General features: G+C 37.4%; 1 protein-coding gene across 46 annotated transcripts in view; it reads left to right on the top strand.

Moving 5' to 3' along the window:
* Positions 1-20,870, top strand: part of SLMAP (sarcolemma associated protein) — a 149,420-nt gene extending 128,550 nt beyond the window's left edge. For 17 of the 46 annotated variants that reach the window (XM_060308512.1, XM_060308506.1, XM_060308508.1 and 14 more), the window contains 7 exons: positions 1,376-1,498; positions 2,932-3,006; positions 5,449-5,769; positions 6,169-6,286; positions 9,459-9,630; positions 13,465-13,599; positions 17,146-20,870. In XM_060308512.1, coding sequence (XP_060164495.1) covers positions 1,376-1,498; positions 2,932-3,006; positions 5,449-5,769; positions 6,169-6,286; positions 9,459-9,630; positions 13,465-13,599; positions 17,146-17,238 — 1,037 coding nt within the window. In that variant the 3' untranslated portion in view covers positions 17,239-20,870. Of the gene's footprint in view, positions 1-1,375; positions 1,499-2,931; positions 3,007-5,448; positions 5,770-6,168; positions 6,287-9,458; positions 9,631-13,464; positions 13,600-15,679; positions 15,770-17,145 lie in introns of all 46 variants that reach the window. The other 29 variants (XM_060308513.1, XM_060308507.1, XM_060308505.1 and 26 more) reach the window with 3 other exon arrangements.
* Positions 20,871-23,771: the final 2,901 nt, after the last annotated feature.

Here is a 23,771-nt window from a genome sequence, read left to right as displayed (position 1 = left end):
GAAAATCTCTCTCAATCTCTCTCTTTGCCTCCACCCTTACCATGACTGTTTGAAGGAAGAGTTGATAGAATGGCTAAAATAGATGAACCTAGAGTCAGATTTTTGACAGGGAGAAGTAAGGTATGAGGATGAAAACATGTGTGTGTAATATCTAAGACCTGCAGTGATTACACTGTGAAATTTTATTCTTAATTCTTTTTTGATAGATTGAAGTTATGCCTGAGTTGTTTGTAAACCAAAGTAGTAGTCAAATAGAATGTACTAGAAGAATATGGCCTACCTGATGATACATTTATTTCAGGCAGTGTTCAGTAGTAGAAAGTTCTAATACAATGAAAGATGATGAGCAGAGTGACTAGAGAGAAAAGAAATAGTGGAGGGAGCTTATTTGAGGTGTAATGGTGGCTCTAATTTATTTTGATAAAATCACTTAGGTTACATCATTTACTAATTAAGCAGGGCTTGGCTTCCCTGATGGCGCAGAGGTTAAGAATCCGCCTGCCAATGCAGGGGACACGGGTCCGAGCCCTGGTCCGGGAAGATCCCACATGCCACGGAGCAGCTAAGCCCGTGCACCACAACTACTGAGCCTACACTCTAGAGCCCGTGAGCCACAACTACTGAGCCTGTACTCTAGAGCCTGCGCGCCTAGAGCCCATGCTTCACAAGAGAAGCCACCGCAACGAGAAGCCCGTGCCCCGCAACGAAGAGTAGCCCCCGCTCACCACAACTAGAGAAAAGCCCATGCGCAGCAACAAAGACCCAACACAGCCAAAAATAAATTAATTAATTAATTGTAAATAATAATGATAATTAAGCAAATATTTACTTGTTATGTATGTAGTGTTGAGGAAACAGTGATGATGAAGGGAGCACAGTGGAGCTTTCAGCTTAGTTTTTATTTTGTATTCCACAGCTGGGGAAATCATACTAAAATATTTTTTCTTGAAGAAAAGTTTCTTACTATTTTTGCATTTCCAGTTAAGTTTCAAGTGAAAATTTTCTGACTTGTTATGAAGAAATTTCAAAATTGATAAAGAAGAATAGCATTATGATCATACTACTAAATTTCAAACCTTGCATAAGCTCTACATAAGCCTTATATAAGTGAAATATATAATTTAGTATATATTAGTATGTATGTTACAGTACCATTGCCATGAATTACTAAAATAATTTAATAATATTTGTGTTCTTTCTCCAAGGTAAAATGACTAAAATGCTTAATACAATTTGCTTCTAAATTTTATTAGACTTAGTTGTGCTTTGTTGTTAACTATGCATGTTCAAACATGAGAAAGATTGCTAATCTTTGGTTATAGAGATTATGGTATGATACTAACTCTTGCTTTTAAAATAAACATATTTTTGTCAGATGACTTGCAGGGTGCACAGTCAGAAATTGAGGCAAAACAAGAAATTCAGCATCTTCGGAAGGAATTGATTGAAGCCCAGGAACTAGCTAGAGCAAGTAAACAAAAATGCTTTGAACTTCAAGGTGAGATCAAGATTACTTTGATTCTTTAGGGGATGTGAAAGCAACAAGATATAACTGAATGGCCCCAAACTTCCAAGTCCAGAGGCATGGTTACCTTCTTCCAAATCTACAACTTTATTAGATATGTGATCTTGGGACATCACTTATGCTCTCTGAGCTTATGTTTCAGATCAGTAAAGTGAGGAGAATCACAGTTGTACTAATAATACAGTACAGGCCTTAATAAAGGCCTGAGGGCTTCCCTGGTGGCTCAGTGGTTGAGAGTCCGCCTGCTGATGCAGGGGACACGGGTTCGTGCCCTGGTCTGGGAAGATCCCACATGCCGCGGAGCGGCTGGGCCCGTGAGCCATGGCCACTGAGCCTGCACGTCCGGAGCCTGTGCTCCGCAACGGGAGAGGCCACAACAGTGAGAGGCCCACGTACCGCAAAAAAAAAAAAAAAAAGAAAGGCCTGTACCAATGAAATATCTTAAAAGTTAATTACACATTAAGTACAGCAAAAGGAAAAAACTTAGAAATATAAATTTCTACGTTTTAGTTATACCTAATATTAGCTACTCAGTATAAGATAAGGGAAATTTCTATTCCCTGCAGTTTTACAGTGGATTCTTCAGTAAGTGAGAGGAACCAGGCAAGGTTAAGGTATAGAATTTTCTAATGTCCCAACCGATAAGAGTCATAGGCCAGTTGGAGTCTGTGCTATTCCCTAGAGCTTACATTTCTATAGCGTTCACAGCAGTTACCTAGTTGCAGTCAATTAGTACCTTACAAAGTCTTAGAATCCTCATGTTCTCTAAAATGGCCTTCCTGACCAGGACGAAGATTTGCATCCCACGGGGAACTATGAACTTCCTGTCAGTAAGTACTTACTATGTACTTGGCAGTGAACATGAGGATTTTAAGTCTGTTTTTCACATTTAAGCTCAAAATCCTGATTAACAACTATTAAGAATGCTTCTCGGGGCTTCCCTGGTGGCGCAGTGGTTGAGAGTCCGCCTGCCGATGCAGGGGACATGGGTTCGTGCCCCGGTCTGGGAAGATCCCACAGGCCGCGGAGAGGCTAGGCCCATGAGCCATAGCCACTGAGCCTGCGCGTCCAGAGCCTGTGCTCCTCAACAGGAGAGGCCACAACAGTGAGAGGCCCGCGTACTGCAAAAAAAAGAAAAAAAAAAAGAATGCTTCTCAAGTAAAGAACAGCACATGTTATCTTGGCAATACGAGGTATAGACAACTACTACTCGGTTGAATACATTTATTACTTACTACTGTTTTGTGCTCCTTAAAAAATCTTTAAACTACCTAACTGCTAACACTGATAACACTGCCTAACTTTTGTTTCTTTCAGTGAGGTTTAGGAGAGAATTTCTTAGAACTTTCCAGCTGCTCGATTCTGAATATTTTCATTAAATTAGAAATACTGTGCTTTACTTTCAGCTCTTTTGGAAGAAGAAAGAAAAGCCTATCGAAATCAAGTTGAGGAATCCAGTAAACAAATACAGGTTCTTCAAGGTATGGAACACCGGAGGCTATTTGGGATTGTTACTGTTTGTTTGTTTGTAGCAATTCAAAAGAAATGGAAAGTAAGAATGCAAAGGGTTCCCATTTTTCAAGGCTTTGGTTCTTCCCTAGAATCTGAGACTGTAACTGGGCTCTTTGTGGCCCCTTTTTTTTTTTAAGGGAAGATTCCCTAGTACTCCAGTAGTACCTCCCACTTGGAGTGGGAAGAGGAAGATTGAAGATATGGATTTGGTAAGACTGTCATTTTCTGGGTTATGTAGTGACTTACTACAAAGGAGACCTTCAGACAGGAAATCAGTTTGAGTAGCTCTGTGCATCAGCACTTTTAGCTTGTTGGTGATATTATTTCTAATGCTCATAGCACACTTGCACTGCAACAAAAATTATTTACCAAATGGAATAGAACAGTGGTCCCTGCACTCCCTTCATTGGTAAAGGCTGCTCTTCGTATCCACCATTTTGCTATCTCTTTGTATGGGCTATCACAGGGTCATTACAGAAATGACCCGAAAGACCCCTGCCTGTCAAGGGTTTTCTTCGACCCAGAGCTCCTGGTACTTTGAGGTTATAATTGTGAGATACTCCAGGAGATGTCTTTCCTGTGCCACAGTAAAATTCCTAAAGTAAAATTAATTAGCCTTCATTGTCAAAGAAGGAACCAATGTTATTTCAAAATTTTAGTTTGAGAGGTACAGTAAGAAGAAGTTAAATAGACAAGTAATCTCTGTTGACACGAAATGGGGAGTCATTGTATAAGGCCTATGATATTTGCCCTAAAATATCCCAAAGAAAAACCAGTCTTTTGGGTTTTCTTATTTTTGAGTGGGACATGTGAGTTATTTTAAAAAATTGTATTATGGTCAAACAAGAATTTCTAGGGTAGATTGTATATCTTTTTAAATTGAAAGCTCTTTACACTCTTATAGTTTAATGCCATTATCCATTAGTTTATATAAATCTGATTTGAATCTATACTTCCATCCTGTATTGTGTATGGGCAATTATCCCTGAAGGTTCTATGATGTAGTGCTTCCTTTTGTCTTAAAGCTGTCTTACGTGGGCATCATTGAGTGCTCTCTAGTGCCAACATGTATATTTCAGGATTTTATCCACAAGTCCATGGTCATGTTATCCATGGCCATTGTGTCTTTTCAGATTTTTGAACCTGTTACCTCTTAACGTTTCCCACAGACTTAAAAGGTCTAATATTTTCTTTAATGTTTATTTATTAGGCAACTTCTTCCTACACAAGGCTTAAATCCTCTTAATTATTTTAATTATTCTTCTTTTCTACCTACGGAACTTTTTATACCTATAATTTTCTTGTGTTATTATAATCAAGACCAGTATTCTAGTTCTGAACCAAGTATGATATTATACAAATTGTTTCCAGTTCAAGTTATTGAGGACAAGACCAGATCCTTAAAATATATACCTCTTTCATTAGGCAATATTCATTAACTTTATTAATTCATTAATTCAACCAATAATTCTTGATTGTTTACTCTTCTAGTATTGGGGATAGCACACATGAGATGTACAGTCTAGTGGAAAAGATGAATAAGCAAATAAGTATATAGTGTGATGTCCAATAAGGGCAGAGTAAAGGGCTAGAGAATGACAGAGGGCTATTTTTAGATAAGCCATCAGAAAAAGCTTCTTTAAGGAATTGACATTTGAACAGAAAATTGAGTCAAGAGCATCAAAGGTTTTACTAATGCTTACCCTTTGACCAAGCAATTCTATGTCTACAAATTCACCCTAAGGAAAAAAAAAATCAAGATTGCTTTATAAGGTGTATTGTCTATAGTAATTAAAATCTGAACAGCCTCAAGTGTCTAAAATAAAGGATTAGTCAAAAAAGTTAGTATAGCTGGTTTTTGTTATTGAAAAATATTCATCAGCAGCCGCATAGAGAACATTGTATTTATTATGATCCCTCCCTATTTTTGTTTTTTTTTTTTTTTTTTTTGCACTACGTGGGCCTCTCACTGTTGTGGCCTCTCCCATTGCAGAGCATAGGCTCAGCGAGCCGGCTCCGCGGCATGTGGGATCTTCCCGGACCGGGGCACGAACCCATGTCCCCTGCATCGGCAGGCAGACTCTCAACCACTGCGCCACCAGGGAAGCCCCCTATTTTTGTTTTTATATGTGTATAAATGCATAGAAAAAATCTAGGAGAGGAAGTACCAAATGTTAGAAACAGTTTTCTCTGTGTGGGAGAAATAAAGGTTGCTTTGGGGGTTTTTTCTCTTTGTATTTCTGTATTTTGACATTTTCTGCATTAAACATGGATTGCTTGTACAGTTTAATCAAAAGCAACAAACAGCTCTGACAGCCTGGGCCATGTAGTAACTACAGTCCCATATGGGCTGTTCTTTTATTCCTGATTACTATGGACTAAGAAAATGATGAGTAAATATACTTTTGTAGCCCAACTGCAGAGGTTACACATCAATATTGAGAATCTCCGGGAGGAGAAGGATAGTGAAATCACCGGCACTCGAGATGAATTGCTTAGTGCCCGAGATGAAATTTTACTCCTTCATCAAGCAGCAGAAAAGGCTGCCTCTGAGCGGGACACTGACATTGCTTCTCTACAAGAAGAGCTTAAGAAAGTGCGAGCCGAGCTTGAGCGGTGGCGGAAAGCAGCATCTGAATATGAGAAAGAAATCATGAGTTTGCAAAATACTTTTCAGCTTCGATGTCAGCAATGTGAGGACCAGCAGAGAGAAGAAGCAACGAGGCTACAAGGTAAGAAATGTATTTTACATAAAGCTCTTAACTCTTGATAACGATAACTTTATAACTTGTGGAAAATAACCATTCAGGCTAGTTTTGTCTTTGACAACGATTGGTTGTATAAAGCAGTGTTTTTATATTGGGGCTATAAGCATTCTTCAGGTCTGTAAGCTCTACAATAAATTGAAAATCTTTTCAATTTTACATTTTATTTAAACACTGTTAAAAATTATTTGTCTTATAAAAGTGAAGTGAGAAAAAAATATTACTGAAGTTCAGGGTGATGGGAACTTCCCTGAGGCGCCACTGCGAAGTAACAGGAATCAAAGAATAGCCATGTAAAATGTAAGTGTTTAAGGGGAAAAATAGTTATGTTCCTATATTAACAAATGTGTTTTGGGACTATTTTAGGTGAACTAGAGAAGTTGAGAAAGGAATGGAATGTATTGGAAGCCGAATGCCGTTCTCTAAAAAAGGAAAACGTTTTGCTATCATCAGAACTGCAGCGGCAAGAAAAAGAATTGCACAAGTATGCAAGAACTCTTTTTTAGGTTCAAAATGTTTCTTTATCTTTAGATTTTCATCTAAATTTTAAGTTTAATTTTGATACTTAAATACCTTTTTTGGAGCAAAATATTCATCCAGACTCTTTTTGGCTATCTGGCAGGTTAACCACGCTAAATGAGTACTTCAGCACTTTTTTTCCTGCCATCACTTGCATGTCCTTTCCTTTTGGTGTACTCATGGAATATAGGTTCACTAAATGCCCCTTCTCCGCACCAAAAGATAGACAAAAGATCTAAACAAACGGATCTAAACAAACAGACAGCAAAAGATCTATGATTGAACTTGCCCTTTAAACTAAATCATAATAAATTTCAAATACAAGTGTGTTTTTCTTTCTTGCCAATGATCCCTTCTGTTTATAAGGGTGATCAGGAGATGGCTATGATAAAGAATTGATACTGTTGAAAGATACAAATCCAGCTTTTGAATTTCAAACAGGGTTATATAAAAAGTAACAATGTGTGAGATCAAAAATTTGCTAAAAGCAATTAAATCTTTCTAACATCCATTACCTTACAGGCAAACCAATGAATGTAATAGATTTATTCCAGCAAATTTAGTGGAGTCCTATTTTCTCATCAACACTTGTTGCATAGTTTAAAATTTATTGCTTCCTTAAAAATTTGATCCATTCCATGTTTTTTATTTATACAATGTTTACATTCTAATTCAGATATGAAAGTAGTACGTGTTTATTATTGAAGCCATTCTTTAATCCATCTCCCTCCCCAGAGTACACCAAAAATGGGAGTCATTGCTCTCTTGTTAGCCTTGTATTTATACTCCTGAAAAGCATTAAGATTAACAAAAACTCAGTGACCAAGGTCAGTTCCCATAGAAAACAAGCTTTAGGGAAAAATGATAACGAAAGGACTAGATATATCAGAAAATAGTATTCCTTGTTATCTCTTATTTAAAAAAGGCGGGACTTCCCTGGTGGTCCAGTGGTTAAGACTTCACCTTCCAATGCAGGGGGTGCGAGTTTGATCCCTGATCAGGGATCCCACATGCTTCTCGGCCAGAAAACCAAAACATAACACAGAAGCAATATTGTAACAAATTCAATAAAGACTTTAAAAAATGGTCCACATCAAAAAAAAAAAATCTTAAAAAAAATGTTATATAACCTCACAGGACCTCAATTAAAAAAAAAAAAGGCAACTTTAATATCGGTTTTACATTTTAAAAATCAAGAACTAGTTGAAGGAGCAAGATGTGCTGACTTATTCTCTAAAACGCCTTACAACATCATATGGTCAATATCAGTATCTTTAAAGCATTTTTTTCTCTTCCAGTGTCATATCTTTCCATAGTCTTTTCTATGTGTATTACTTTCTGAATGTTTAAAGATAACTAATAATAAAGAACAAAACAAATGCTTGTTTTTTATGTAAAAGTTTGTGAAAACAATTTCAAAATATGAAAAGGACAAAATAAAGGCCCAAAACACAAACAAATAAATAAATGGATGCTGTCACGCAGACACACACACATACGTTTGTGTATATGTATGTACCAACTGCTCATCTGTGTAACAGAACATGTGGGCAAATTGTTTGGTATAAAGTGTGCGTAAGATGATACCGACACTCAAGTTCTTCATATTTGGAATACATTTGGATCTTGGTGAATCCATTTAGTTTCGTATTCTCTCAAGCAAGAAATACTGATATTTGGTTTCCAGTACTGATTATCTTAAATTATTCTTGTTTTGGAATTTTTGATACTTTAAAGATTCAGACTTGATCCCTTATTTTTGAGATATGATTAATTGGAATCTGGCCGATTGTTAAATGTTTTTTTTTTAATGACTTCAAATTTTGTTTAAATGTTGAAAAGCAATCCTACAAACTCCTCATGAGTTAGAAGCATATGGTTTAATAATATTAGGCCCCAGAAGCGTGGAATATATTCTGGTCAAGTTATCTGTCTAAACTCACAAAAACTATTTAAGACATTAATTCTGTTTTTTAAACTTTTCTGATTTAATAGTTCTCTAAGTTAATTTGTTAAGCCTCCCCAGCATGTAAGTAGGATTTAGAAGCTAGTCTCCCTTTACAGTGTCTTACATGCCATATAGTTCCTAGCTATATTGCCCTGACAACATCACACGTACACCCTACGATCTGCCTAGCATCTAATCAGCATGGGATTTATACTCTATAGTACTTCAGTTACAATATTGAGTCTGAGTCTTACGATCCATCCTGAGAGGATGTCTCGAAAACCTTATCCTCCTTTAGCTATTTCTGTTGCAGATGGGAGCCAAATTCTTTAACACAGCTTCAATATACGGGTCTTTTGTTCTTTGTTGTCCATGGTGTAGAAGGAATTGAACAAAGAATTTCTATTCCTGCTTATCAAGGTGTTTTCCTAGTGTGTAAATGGGACTTTTTTTTTTACATCAGGTTGTAACAGCAATCATAGAATTTAAGCTGGAAAACAGCCTCAGAAATTATTGAGTTCTGTCTTCTTGTTTGACAGTGGAGGGCACTGAGACTCTCCTTGTGTTGTTTGTGTCTGTGCGAATGGTGCCTGGCACAGATCTCAGAGCTCAGGAAATGCTTTACTCAGAGAATGAAATGGCACCAGTTAAGTGACTTGCTCAACATCCCACAACTAAATAGTGGCAGATCTGGGGTCTAGAAGCCAGACTCCTGGTTCTTTGTCTTGTGCTTTCCTCCCCAGTTTGGTGTCTTCTCATTTCAGTAGGTTTATCTTTACTTAAGTTGGAAGTGGCTCCTAAGGTTTAAGTTTCTGTCTGCCATCCTATTTGTCAAGTACTTAAAGAAAATAGTTGGAATATGTGCTTTCTTTTCCTGTAGAAGACCTACACTGAATCTTTTTATGATACAGTTAATATAATGTGATATGACAAAATATACAATTAGTCACCTTCTATTTTTACAATTTCAAACTTTGTGTGTACTTGATTATCTGAAAATAGGACACAGCTTTAAACTTTCACTGTTTTAGTGTTTTAATGCTTTTACTTATTGAAAATATCATTCTTTTTTACACTTTTCTTTCCTCATCTGAAATCCACTCCATCCCTCCTAGTAAAATGTATAAGAAATTGGACTTCCTGCTGTGTCTGATTTCTACATGAATAACTGTCAATATTTATGTTGCAGTTCTCAGAAGCAGAGTTTAGAGCTTACCAGTGATCTCAGCATCCTGCAGATGACTAGGAAAGAGCTTGAGAATCAAGTGGGATCCTTGAAAGAACAGCATCTTCGGGATTCAGCTGATTTAAAAACTCTTCTCAGTAAGGCTGAAAACCAAGCAAAGGATGTACAGAAAGAGGTAAAGCGAAAAGACATTATGAGCCCAATTATGGTTGGACTTAAAGCCAAAAGCAAATCAGATATTCATGCTAGTTAGAACTAAAGGGAAGCATTACCTGTCACAGAGTTGATACTGGGAGCATCTCTGGTGATTTCTAGCTGTGTATCATGATCCATATGTAGAGAATTCATCAGTAAGGTTTGATCTCAAAAATATAAATATACAAAATTACGTTAAAAGTTTTTCTCTACCAGTTAGTTGATCTATATGAGAAGTCCTTTGTACCAGATTACTTAATTCACTGTTTATCTTTCAAAGACAGTATCATATTTAATTTAGAATACTTTTGGAAAGCTAACTGGGGCCACACCATAATGCTGTCTAAACCCCTCAGGTGACACTGGCCTGAAAAGTTGCTGATGAGAAAACTCAGCTCATACCCAGCCAGCCAAACATGTTCTGTGACCGTTTTTTTGGCGGCTTTAAAAAAAAAACCATGTTTAAAATGGTGAGGGTTGATGTTGGAGCAGAGACCCCACCCAGGCTTTTCCTGAGCAGAGAGAGCCTTGAAGTTGAGAGTGGGGCAGTAAGAGCTGCAATCAGTCCTACTGGCCTTATACTATTCCCTGCATTGACTTCTGGCCAGCTTAGGGGATGGAGAAGGCCGATGCATTTTCATCTACCCGACAGGGCTCACCCCAGTTGTAGACCCTCTTAAATGAAGGATTTGTTTTAAACAGAAGGAAGTTGAAGACAACTCTTTGTCTTAAATAACAAATTTTCCCAAAGTTGTTTTTAGAAGATCTGTTTAATCAATGTAGTTTTCCTTTGCACTTTTCTTTCCCTGTAGTATCCTGAACTTGGAAATGATTGTTGTTCTTCTGTCTTCATGTTTGTTCCTAAAGAAAAAAACTGTAACAGTTTTTATTCACATGTGGCCATATTGATTTTGTAATATGTTCATTTTTTATCTTCTTGCTAAGGATATGTATTTTGGGAGAAATCTCATTTTATTTGGTTGGAACACAAATTTTGTGCCAAAGTAAATATACTAGTATTTAATACTGTAAGCACTTTGTGTCCTTCCAGTCCACATGCCATAATTCTTTCAAAATCTGGGAAGAATGCTGTGGTTGGAAGATAATTCTGTTGTATGTTACTCTGAATGCGTTAGCCATTTTGTTGCATTATTTGTTTGCCTGTTTTTGGTCACTGAGCAATCAGTGCGAAATGCTTTAACTGTTACCACAAATGGCAGTGGCATGTTGTCACAGCATCTAAATTGTTGGTAGCCTTTGGATTGCATTAAATGCAGCACATTTAAAAATATGTCTGATCTTGTCAGTATGTTTCTTTTCTATTTTCTTGTTCAATGTTTTCATTGTGAAATGAAGTGTAGTCACCATACCATGCTCCTTTATGATGTGAAATTGCTTTTCTTTCCGTTTGTCCTGATGTCAACTATTGGATACTAGTCTGTAACTAAAACCTTCTTTAATGAGATTCTTATATCTGTGTAATCCACTGCAAATGAATTACTACCTTTTATTAATGCACATATATTCCCTTTCAACATTTCCCCTTTTTCTCCTTTCTCTCATAGAATCATAATGTGCACAATATAATGATTATGTATCTTCAGCACTGTCACAGGTTAAAATATTACAAACTAAGCAAGCCCAGATATGATTATTTTTGTGAAGAAGAATCAAAGGTGCTGGTAATATTGTGTGGTATTTCCCTCTTAATCAGAACTGAGTGCATTTCTCATCTCTGAGATAGAAAGCAAGATGGAGCAAAATGATATCCAAGGGAGGTGTGACACTAAGGCTACAGAAGGTGACCTTTGTTCTGACAATTAGATTTTATATATGTGGCAGCTTTTGTTTGAACATTTAAAAAAGAAAAAGTACCTGAGAAAAGTAAAACTTAATCCTCAGTGTTAAGAGAAAAATAATGGTATACCATCTTTATATTTGACTTAAGAAAGCATCTATATATTTTGATTTAGTAGGAATATCTGTAATTTAAGAATTCATAAAACATTGAGCACACAAGTCCACCCTGCAAAGACTGACTCAGGAAAGTTGTTTGGCTTCACCATCTTGCCCTGGGGCCAGAGTCCTTCCCACCCACTCACAAGCTGAAGGTAAACAGCAGGATCTTCAGGACTAAGCTGCCTTCCTGTCATTCTCCACAACTCCTGGAACAGAGAAACGATTAAGTGCTTTGGTATAAAGGGCAGTCTGGATGTAAGAATGGTGGAAAAGGAAAATAAGGGAAAATTTTGGTCAGCAAATCACATTTCACTTATTCTTTATTAGTTACTGTTAAGAATCATATCATTGAGAATTGATTGTGTTCTAAGAGACTTAGTGCAGAGACTAGTCTAGGTACACTGAGTTTGCTTTGGCAACCTGCCAGTAACCTTTTGCCTCTGGAAGGAAGTCCACAGACCCCACAAAAAAAGCTGTCATGAAGTCCATGAATCTTACTCCTTAGTTCATTCTCTGGCATACTACCCAGACTTGTTCTGGGAACGTTGTTAGGTAACAGAGAGTTCCTTTCATATTTTACCTCCCTCTCTGTACCCGTGTCTTTCTTCCCACTTTATGGTGAACTCGCTGCTGACCCTAACCCCCTGCCTCCACCACTTCTGATTAATGTTTTTATACATTTGCATCTGTAATATTTATCTTTGGAGTGCATAATGATGAGCTCCTGATTAATCACTCTAAGGTGTTTGGATTATTCAGAAGCACCATATAAATGTGTCCTTTATTGAGAAATTTCTAGGATACAGGCGGAAAGGAACTATAGACTTTCCAGCCTCGTGGGCTGTGTTTAGGGAAGAGGAGGAATCTTTCTGGTATGCCAGACCTGTGGTATATTTATTTTATAATCAGCCCTTGTCTGTCTTTCTTCCTTCTAAAACCTTCAGAAATGGCAAAGTGGGGCAGTGGAGGCCAGACAAAGGCACAGCCAGCAGCAAAACAGTCTTTGCTCTTTGACTGAGAGCCCAGCTTGCATGTAAGATGCAATATCTAGAAGTGAAACCAGTCTAGCATTCCTGCCTTCTGGGGCATTTAAAGTAGGGGCAAACCATACCATGTTTTGCATTAATCTGACCTATGTTCAAGGGCTAGGTAGTGTGTCTGAAAGTCATATTATATATAGTGAACTGTTTTCCAGAGCAGGAAGTGGCATGTTTCACTATGGAAAAATATCAGAAACAGATTTTTAAAAATTATTTGTAATTGATGCTTATAAGTCTTAAATAGAGAGATAGAAATGTCCCAATCATAGTGATTGGTGCCTTAGATATATTTCTTTGCTTCATTTGCCTAGAAATTCCTTATCCAGAACACTTTAATACCCAATGACGCGGGGTAAAGGGAGGCCTAATGAGAGTTAATACTTTTTACTTCAAGACTAAAATAGCTTGGCTGACATTACTTACGAGGATATAAACTCAGACTTCCTAACCTTGTCATTTAATTAGGCTATGGAGTTTTTCTTCACGTGCTTTTCTTTTGCTCAGTTTGGAATTTTACTTTTCTCCTCTAATTCTCTTAGTGGAAAAAGTGACCCCTTATATTAGAAACAGATGACACAGTGGTGACTTCTCAATTTTTTTTTAACACCAGGGCCACAAAATTCTTACATAGAATCAAGTAAACATTAAAGGCTTCTTATTATTAGTGCAAGTGATTCTTATTCTCCTTATAACAAAAAGACTTGACTGTGGTGTTGCAGGTGACTAATCAGGGTCTGGTATATAAGCCTGACTAGACGCATAACTTCATACCCATTTTAAGTCGAGTCTGCACACTCTTTTTTCTTTGCCTTTAGTATGAAAAGACACAGACTGTACTCTCAGAACTGAAGTTGAAGTTTGAAATGACTGAGCAGGAAAAACAATCAATCACAGATGAGCTCAAACAATGTAAAGACAACCTGAAGCTGCTCCGAGAGAAAGGAAATAATGTAAGTCTTTGCAAACTTGGCTTAGCTTTGATTGAGAGGCAGGTGAGAGCCCTGAAGCTGATTCTTCAGAGGACTTTATTACTGATTTGAGAAACTAAGACCTGTAGTACACGTGAACTAAGCTTTTCATTATGAAATTCCATGATGGAATCATTGGGCTGTCAGATTTTTGAGTAAGAATTTGCCCCTTTAACCTGTACACCTAGAAGAGCCTAAGGACTACCTGGAGGAAGAGCCTTGTCTGCAAAAAGATAATTTACCTAAGAACTGTCAGCTTTTCCCAAATGAATCTGAAGTTCTGTCACTAAGCCTTCATCTGGCTCTTGTTTTTCCCCCTCTGGGAAACAAAGCACTATACCACCAGGGACCCACTGAAGAAAGAGTGATACGTGACGATTCCTTAGCATTTGGCTGTATCAAAAAATGGAGACTTGATGGTTTTCATTTTGTACTAATAATGTTCTCACTAAGGCACATTTCTAAAAAGCTTAGTGTCTTCTGGGCCTCCTATAAATATTAGGAAGTATTTGGTCAGTTTCTCTAGGGGTGTGTGTGTGTGAAATTGGAACATTTTGGTATAAATTGAGTTTAATAATATTAATTTGTATTTTATTTGCTAGAGAGGCAGATGGTCTTTTAAAAGATGTTATACTAAATAAATGTTGTGTTATACGTTTTAATGATCATTGCCTTTGTGGGCCCTAATTGATGGATGTTCAGTGTGGTTGATTGTGCTCTGACTTATTCCAAACCCCTGTCATGGCTTGGACACTGCAGTGGGCATGAGCCGCATACTTCCTATGGAGAAAGGCACTCTGCTTAACTTGCAGCACAAGTACAAAAGAGTAATGTTGCATGGCCATCCAGTTACACAGTCACACTCAGAATGCTTATGAGTTGTGTCCAACTGTTCTTTGCTAAAGAAAGTCCTAGTTTGTTTGTTTTTTTTTAATAAAGACTTGTTGCTTAGGTAGAAGCCTTTCAGAAATTTATGAATTGGGTATGGAGGCTTTATGATAAGCAAAAATGGATTGCATTTATTTCAAAAATGTCAATTACAGAACTCTTCTGAAATCAGATCATAATGGTTTGGTTACTTCTGTCTTTTGTGTTAATTCATATCTCTCTGATGATGGAATTTCAGTCTACCTTCTACTAAATTAACCTATGAAGACATCTAGGATAATCAGAATGGATCCCTCTATATGATTTAGAGCCTATTTGAAAGTAACGTTGCTATTATTATTTATAGTTATACAAATAATTTACTTTAAGGGTAGATTTCTTATTTTTATGACATTAGACTTATGGTAATGACATATTACTCTGTAATAACACTCATTGTTGTAATTCCCTTCCAATTTAAAAAAATTACTGGGAATTCCCTGACAGTCCAGTGGTTAGGATTCCACACTTCCACTGCAGGGGGCACAGGTTTGATCCCTGGCTGGGGAAGTAATATCCCACATGCTACGTGGTGCAGCCAAAAATATAATAATAATAAAATTAAATTAAAAATTACTTGTATTCTTGTAACATCACTGAAAGCCCTGAGATTCAGCTGCCTGTCTTTATATACTAAATGTTTCTCATATGTTGTGTCAGATCTCTTGCTTGATTTAGAAAAATAAATGCCATGCATCACAGGGCATTTATTTTTAAGCTTGAAAGCAATACTATCTCAAGCAAAAGAGTTTTGGTTTAAAAAAAAAAAAGTTTTTGATACAGGGATAAAATAAACCTTAGCCATTTCCAAAGGAGTACATTGTCAAATAATGGTTTCTGAGTATGGAACAAAAATAACGTACTGTCAAGCAGAGCATCAGCTGGTGAGGTATTTTCATTGCTCTGTCTTAACGCGCTACATTTCATTAGGGAGTTGGGGACACCCACATTGCCTCCAGCTGTTCCTTTTAAACTGGTAGTTTGCCAACTTACATACCACAGTCCATCATTCTGGATTGTATTAGATGTCTTTAAAATGTCTTTCTACCCTCCCTCCCACCCCCCTGGGTTCTAAATCATCTTATATGATTTTTTTATAGCATAAAATGATTTTAATATCCCTTCCCTTCTTTAGCCTTCCATATTACAACCCGTCCCAGCCGTATTCATCGGCCTATTCCTGGCTTTCCTGTTTTGGTGTTTCGGTCCATTGTGGTAGAGAAAGGTACAAGCACTACTGTTGAGTCCTTGTCTGTTTGTTCCCGTCACCTGTTTGTGCCATATTTGTAATATAGTGCATGGCAAAACCACACAGGTATTTTGTTACCTGAAGCAAACCCTTCATTTAATATGCTATGTATTGTGTCATACAAATGAACTGAATGATCAACTAATCATATAACATATTGTCTTGTTTCTTTTGTAGTAAAGCTAACTATGAATTAATTCCAACCTAACCAGATGTTAATATGCTGCCTTTAACTGAGTCTTTGTCTCTAGCAAACCGGAGTAAACTGTGAATTGCTGCAGCTTAGTACCCCCTTCCCAATTCTATGTTTAATCAGCTCTGAATGAGAAATGAAGAGTTTGCCTCTTTGAAGTTTTCAGCAAGCTTTCTTCCCCCTCCTCCCTTCCCTCTTCTTTTCCATGGTGTAGAGTTTCATTGTTTCAACCCTTTGCCTATATTACACTGTGGCTAAGAAGATGAAAAAGGATGAGAGTGGCATAATGGACCATTGGCTCACAATCTCAACCTCAGTATGCATTTACTTGTGAGAGTATCAGCCTGTCCCATGTCTTTCTGAGCCCTGATCTACAACATCACAATATTTCTTTAAAAGCTAGCTTTCTCAATACAACTCAGAACACTAGTGAAAATAAAGTTTTCAAACAAAACAAATTGATATTGTAAAGCCCTCTGATAGTTAACAGAGAACAGCCCATCCATGCTCACCTCCAACAAGCATACTGGTTAGTAGAGCATATGAGATGATCACGTGGCTTTATTACCCTGGACATGGTCTTTACCAAAAGCATCAGATAAGCAGGGTCCCTAACATCACTTTGCCATCTTGAACCCCTTCTGATTTTGTCTTCTGTGGTTTAAGATTAGAGGATCAAAGCTTAGACCATTTTCTTTCTATCACCTTACCCACCAGCCCCTTATATAAAACTATGCCAACATGTGAGTCTGGTTTTTATCAAGAAATAAACATTTTAGGCAGAAACATACTCCAGGCATTTATGGACATCAGTTAGCTGTCATATGTGGATACCCGAGTAAATAAAACAGGCTGAGCTCAAAGAGTTTCTTAGAGTACTCACTATTAGGCTTCAAAGAAAACTGAAAACTGCCCAAGAGTTTCCTGCAATGTATTCGGCTTCCACACAATGGTCCTCTAAAACAGCTCCTGCTATTATGGCTCTCCTCACACCTGCACTCCCTCACCTTTTTTTCTTTTTTTAAAATGTATTCTTATGCAAAGATAAGGTTTTTCTAATATTCTGTCAAGTATTCAGGACTCTCTGGAACCAAGGGGTTAATAGGTATGAAAAAAGAAGGGAGAATGTGATTTTGACTCTTGGTTTCTTTCCACACAGAAACCCTGGCCCTGGATGCCCATGTTGGCTGCCCTGGTTGCGGTGACAGCCATCGTGCTGTACGTGCCAGGTCTGGCCAGAGCTTCTCCATGAGAGCGTTTCTTGAGTCCGTACACCGTCCTCCCTCTAGAAGCTGGCACCACACTCATGCTGGGGACAAACCAGAACCATTTTCTTCCTTTTTACCTCTTAAAACAGCAGAAGTGCAAGAATACAGCTGTAGGGTCATTGCTTTAAATTATATAAAATGTATCTGTCTATAAAGAGGATATAAAATTGTGACTTTATTCTACTGTAAGCAATAATTTGCTTGCAATTTTTCATGTAATTTTTAAATTAGTATGTTGAAATTCTGAATATTATGGTGGCCTAAAGTAGGCTTCTTGGTACACCAAATTATTTATAACATTAAATTTATGGGTATTTTACTCTGAATTCTAATGGCCAGATAACTCATTTTTTTTGATTCGATAACTACCCAAACCAAACAACTGATACATACATGGGAAGAGAGGCCCTGTGTGCTCAGTGCCTATCAGTTTGAATATATACACATATATATATATATTTTTTACATATTTACGCCATTTTTACTTGTTATAAAACCACTGAGCTATTGGGAACAAGACTTAGAGACAACTATTTGCGTGGATTTTTTTTTTTTTTTTTTAAGGAGAAATACACTTGGAAAATACTCTGTTCTAGTGATAATTTGGGGAATATATGCACGTTTGTTCAGCCTTAATGTGACTTGATGATGTGGAGGACATCAACTTTGAAAAACTTTCCATGAGAGTGTGTATTTTCTTGAGCAAACTGAAGTATTTCTGGGAGCAAAAACATAGTAATTATACAGTTTCAGTGCAGTAAACCAAACTGTTGAGTCAATTGGAATGTAATTTATTAAACCTCATGTATTTAAAGAGATATTTTCTTTAAAAGCCAAGTTACTTTCTCATATACAGCATTTTAGGAAGCATGACTTTTTTTTTCCTATCATCTCTTCCTCCAAGCATGTTTAATTGAAGAAAGAATTAATATCTCTTTAGATAAGCTTTTACTGACTTAATTTGGTTAATGATATTTCAAAGCTAATTCATGTTCGAGGTGAGCTGTTGTTACCTACCAACAGATTTCCTGGTTGGGGAGGCAAATGGTCATTTTCTTTTTATTGTTGTTAATTGGGACGTTCTGTTAATGAGAAGCACTATTCCCAAGATTAATAGTGTTCCATGCACAGTAAAGCACCTAAACACTGCTTGATGTTACAAATTTAAAACACGGAAGTGAAGGTTTAGCTATGGTTTTTGTGCGGCACCACAGTTATGTCAATGAAGTTTATATAGGTCATAGAATATCCTAAAGTATCACATAGTTAAATTTTTCAGTCAGTGAAAACTGACAGGGAATGTCAGTGAATTGGCTTGAATGTTCTGTGGCAATCCACAGGCCTAGCCGAATATTGAAATAGAAGTTTAGGATATAATTTGCCTTGTAATGTTTGGCAGTCATTGTTTATACTTTAAAGGTTATATTTTAAGCCATTTGGGGTTTGCTGTTGGGAGGATCACTAGATTTATGGAGGAATTAGTCACAAATGACTTGTAGAAAATACTGTCATATAGTTCATTTCATCATTTTCTGTTGCAGGAAGCCACTCCACCACAGAATGCTAATATGCCAGTGGTACCCAGTACCTCCTGTATATAGGTTATTGCAAATATTGTTCTGAAATGCTTAACTTCAGAATTACATTTTTTAAAGTAAATAATTGTTTTAAATCTATTTTGTAAAGATATAAAGTACAATAGAATTTCTGGAGTACAGATTAAACTATTTGCACTAACACACGTGATGTGCATGATTTAATAAAATAACCTTACTCTCCCTATGCATTTTTGAGTTGGATATCATTGAAATTCTTCGTACTGACTCTACTATTGTATTGTTAATAGTCTTTTCATGAAATGACTCTTTATGCAACATAATGTACGTTGGGTGTTCTTCAGGGTTTAAAAGAAAACACTGAGCTGTTTCCTCCAGGTTTTATTAGCCTTTTATTTAACTTACTGCTCTAATTTTTTTCCCTTTTACTATGGTTATTGTTAAAACGTGACTCACTTGCCAGACAAGTCTCTTTAAATGTAAAGTCTAGCATCAATATTTACTTTATTCAAATTGAATAAATGGGTTTTTGTAGTGAACTGCCAGTTTTTCTTAAGAATATAAACGAGCCTATTCATAAGCAGTACCCCCAGTTTTGTTCAGTTTACTTTCAGGTTAAATAAAGAGTAGGGGGCTTCCCTGGTGGCGCAGTGGTTGAGAGTCCGCCTGCCAATGCAGGGGACATGGGTTTGTGCCCCGGTCCGGGAAGATCCCACATGCCGGTGAGCCATGGCCACTGAGCCTGCGCATCCAGAGCCCGTGCTCCGCAACGGGAGAGGCCACAGCAGTGAGAGGCCCGCGTACCGCAAAAAAAAAAAAAAAAAGAATTGAACAACCCTATAACACATTTAAAAATTATATTAAGGTGCCACGTGGCTGGGTCAGAAAATGAAAAGAACGTGGTGTTTAAAGCTAAAACATCCGTATTGGCATACTGGCTCTGCCTTAGGCAAATCATTTGTCTTCTCTGAGTCTCTACTTCCTCATCTATAAAATGGAGAGAATAATATCTCTATTTTTAGTGGTAGTATGAAAATTTTAAAAATAATGTATGTGAAGTGTCAAGTGGTCAATAAATACTGCAAATATTTAAGTTTTAGGTGAACCAGTACAGCTATTTAAAGTGAATTGATTGACTCAACTGTTGAGACTTTCTGTGTGAATGAGATAGAACTGCAGTGGAATGACTCCTAAGAAAGCATCCAGCTCTGTTCATCCCTTTTATAGTTGTGTCTTTAGGAAGTAATATGCTTAGTTTGAAAATGAGCCAATTGCTTACAACAGTTTGGAATTCCTGTTGTGCCTGCCTTCAAGAGCAATTCCAAGTCACATATGAAAACCAGTCACACTGCTGCATAATCAGAGGCTTTCAACTAAAAATAGTATTGCCTAGCTTGATCTCACTTCAATCACCAGACTTGACCCCCAGTGACTTTTGGCTGCTTCCAGTGATTACATCTACTATCAAAAGGATGGAAATCTGTTACCAAAGAGGAAAAAAACTGCATACAAGTCAACTGTGTTAAAACTGTACAGCCTTCCTCCCAAAAAATTCACGTCTGAAAGTTTATTCTGAGGGCATAATTGTGTGTTCAAAATTTTAATTACCAGGACATTTAGTGTAGCATTTTTCTGTAATAGTGTTGGGTAAACAACCTAACTATCCAGCAGTGGGTCATCGGTTAAATAAATTAATATTGCCACGCTACAGATTGCTGTGCTTGCAGAGTATGTGGGGATATATTCATACTATATTAAGAAAGAGGTTACCAGTGTAGAATAACCTTGGTTTTATAAAGAAAAAAATGTAGACATACAGGATGTTTATAGCAGGAGGACTCAGAACGATTTTTTATCCAGGCTACACTAGTGCTTCTATCTGTATGATTGAGGGTCAATTCTGTTCCCTTTTTATGATTTCTGATTTATTTTTAGTGGTAAATATATGTTGCTTTTGTAAATTAAAAAGCTATTTGGTTTTGCTTTAAATTAGAAACAAGCAGAATTCTAAGTTGCTTTTTGTAATTGAATGAGTACCTTGTCGAAGTACCTACGTTTAAAGGAGTTAATGTTCATTTGCACTTATGAATTCTGGTGTGTTCATTTAAACATCGGTCTTACAATTTTAAACATGCTTTGTACATACATACGTAGAATCAGAATACTGGAAGAGGTCTTAGCAATTCGTTCTCACCAATTTGCCTATCAGGGAGAAAACCCAGAGAATTTTTGACTCATGGTCAGAATTACAGTAAGTTATAAAGTTGAGGATGAGGATGATTATTTTTTTGCTACTCCATGTTGTGTCTCCAGGCTTTGATGGCTTTACATCCATTCATTTAACAGATACTTTTTGAGTGTCTGATGTGAGACATTGTGCCAGGTTCTGGCAATATTCAGTTCCTGCTGTCATAGAGCTTTTGGTATAGAGGAGAAATACAGGCAAGGAAGCGGGCCAGTCACAGTACAGGATACTAGAGGAAGACGTAGCAACCTGTGGAACCATAGAAAAGGAGTGCATTTCCTCTCACCTTCAACCATCCAACCCAGAGACATCTGGCTGCAGAGCCAAAGGTGAGTTTTCCTTCTAAGTAGTCTGGGGAACAGGACTGGTTTCTCTAGAAGTACCTGAATTTACAAACCACTAACATCTGAGATTGATTTTCCTAGAATTGGAAAACGTTTTTAAGGTTTTATGTACTGTCCTGGAGTTTTGCCCTGTAAAATGGTTTGAACTGCACCTTGCAACTAGTGAAGGATTTATATAGAGATATAATTTTCAGGTGTACAGCATTATAATTCAACATCTATATACACTACAAAGTGATCGCCACCACAAGTCTAGTTACCATCCATCACCATACATTTAACCCCCTTCACCCATTTTGCCCATCCACCAACAGCCTTACCCTCTGGTAACAACTGATCTATTCTCTGTATCTATAAGTTTGTTTTTGTTTTATTTTGTTTGTTCATTTGTTTTATTTTTTTAGATTCCACATATGAGTGATATCATACTTTGTCTGACTTATTTCACTTTAGCATAATACCTTAAAGGTCCATCCATGTTGTTGTAAGTGCTGCTCCACATTGTAGCATTTTTTGTTACGGCTGAGTATTATTCCATTACGTATATACACAATATCTTCTTTGTCCATTCATCCATCAGTGGACGCTTAGGTTGTTTTCAGATCTTGCCTGTTGTAAACAGTGTTGCAGTGAACATAAGGGTGCATATGTCTTTTTGAATTAGTGTTTTTTTTTTTTTTTTTTTGGCGGTTCGCGGGCCTCTCACTGCTGTGGCCTCTTCCGTTGCGGAGCACAGGCTCCGGACGCGCAGGCTCAGTGGCCATGGCTCATGGGCCCAGCCGCTTCGCGGCATGTGGGATCTTCCCGGACCGGGGCACGAACCCGTGTCCCCTGCATCGGCAGACGGACTCTCAACCACTGCGCCACCAGGGAAGTCCTGTTTTGGATATTTTTAACCAGATTTTTATTTTCCTCAGTGTATATAGAGCTAATCACATTTTCTTCCACAAACGAAATTTGGTAGTTTTAAAGTGGGACATTCTAATTTAGTACTTCATGTATGTAGCTAATAAAATCAGACACACAAAAATCCATGAGAAGAGTTTATTTAGTTATGTAACTTTAGACCAAAAAAAAAAAAGCTTTGTATTTTAAATACTTAAGCCAAAAATTAGGTGGTGAATTACATATATGTGCTGTGTCCACATAAAGCCCTTGTTATCAGTGAAGATGAGTACGTACCGTGATAGTACCTGGAGTAAATAGAACCTTCGACCCGCTTAAATCATCTGTCTTTGAATACTTTTTCTGGTCTCATTTTATAGCAAAGTCCTCAAAATTTGTTTTAGTTATCCATTTCTATATAACAATTTATCCCCAAATTTATCGGCTTAAAATAGCAAACATTTATTATCTCACACAGTTTCTAAGGATCCAAGAGCAGCTTAACTGGGTGGATCTAGACCATGATCTCTCTTGAAGTTGCAGTCAAGCTGTTGGCTGGGACTAGAGGATGCCTTTCTAAGCTCATTCGGATGGTTGTTAGCTTAAGGCTCCATTCATTTTCTCACCAAGGCGGCCTCTCCATAGGGCTGCTTCGAACAGCAGCTGGCTTCCCCCAGAGCAAGGGATTGAAGAGAGAAGAGCACAAAGGATGGAAGTCTTTGAATCTCTGAAGGGATGTACCATCACTGTGCCACATTCTGTTGCTCACACAGATTAACCCAGGTACAATTTGGCAGGGTTGTCAAGGGCATGGACACCAAGAGGCAGCAGGAATTGTTTGGAGCCAGTTTGGAGACTGGTTTCTCACCTGATTTCCCATTGGGAGACTTCTGAATTGTTGGAAGACTTGATTTTATAAAATGTATCAAAGCAAACAAAGAGACTTCTGTAAGGATTACATTCTTCCCTTGTATAATTGATGTATGACAGACAAGTTGTAGAAATTCCAAAGCAAGAGAGTACTTAGGAAATTCATTTCTTTGGATGACAAATAATCAAGCTTGTGCTTCCTCAAGATAACTGTTATACCTACAATTTAAATTTAGAAGTTTTTATCAAGAGTTTCCAAAGTAGATTGTTCTCTTAAAACTATGCCCTTTATCTTCCACCACTGTATGAAAAGCTACAGGGACAGTTTTTACTGGACACTCTGGACAGATGGACCTCTCTTCACAGCTTACCCCTCTTTCCCAGGGCTATAGTTTATAATTGCCAGTTCCTTCTCTGTCTTCCCCACTAGACTATAAACTCCTTGAGGGCTGCAGCTGGGGCTTTACTTGTTTTGGTATAGCTAGAGCCTAGTATAGTGTACAGCATATATTAGGTACTCAATAAAAAGTTTTTGGATATAGGAAGTCAAATCCAAGTCTGAAGATGGACTTGAATCACTGCTTTCTGGTTGTTAGTGGCAGCCACTGGTAGATCGT

This window comes from Globicephala melas, chromosome 11 (assembly GCF_963455315.2).
Source record: "Globicephala melas chromosome 11, mGloMel1.2, whole genome shotgun sequence".
Taxonomy (NCBI): Eukaryota; Metazoa; Chordata; class Mammalia; order Artiodactyla; family Delphinidae; genus Globicephala; species Globicephala melas.
The sequence above is the reverse complement of the archived record's forward strand: the minus strand, read 5'-3'. Positions and strand labels throughout refer to the sequence as shown.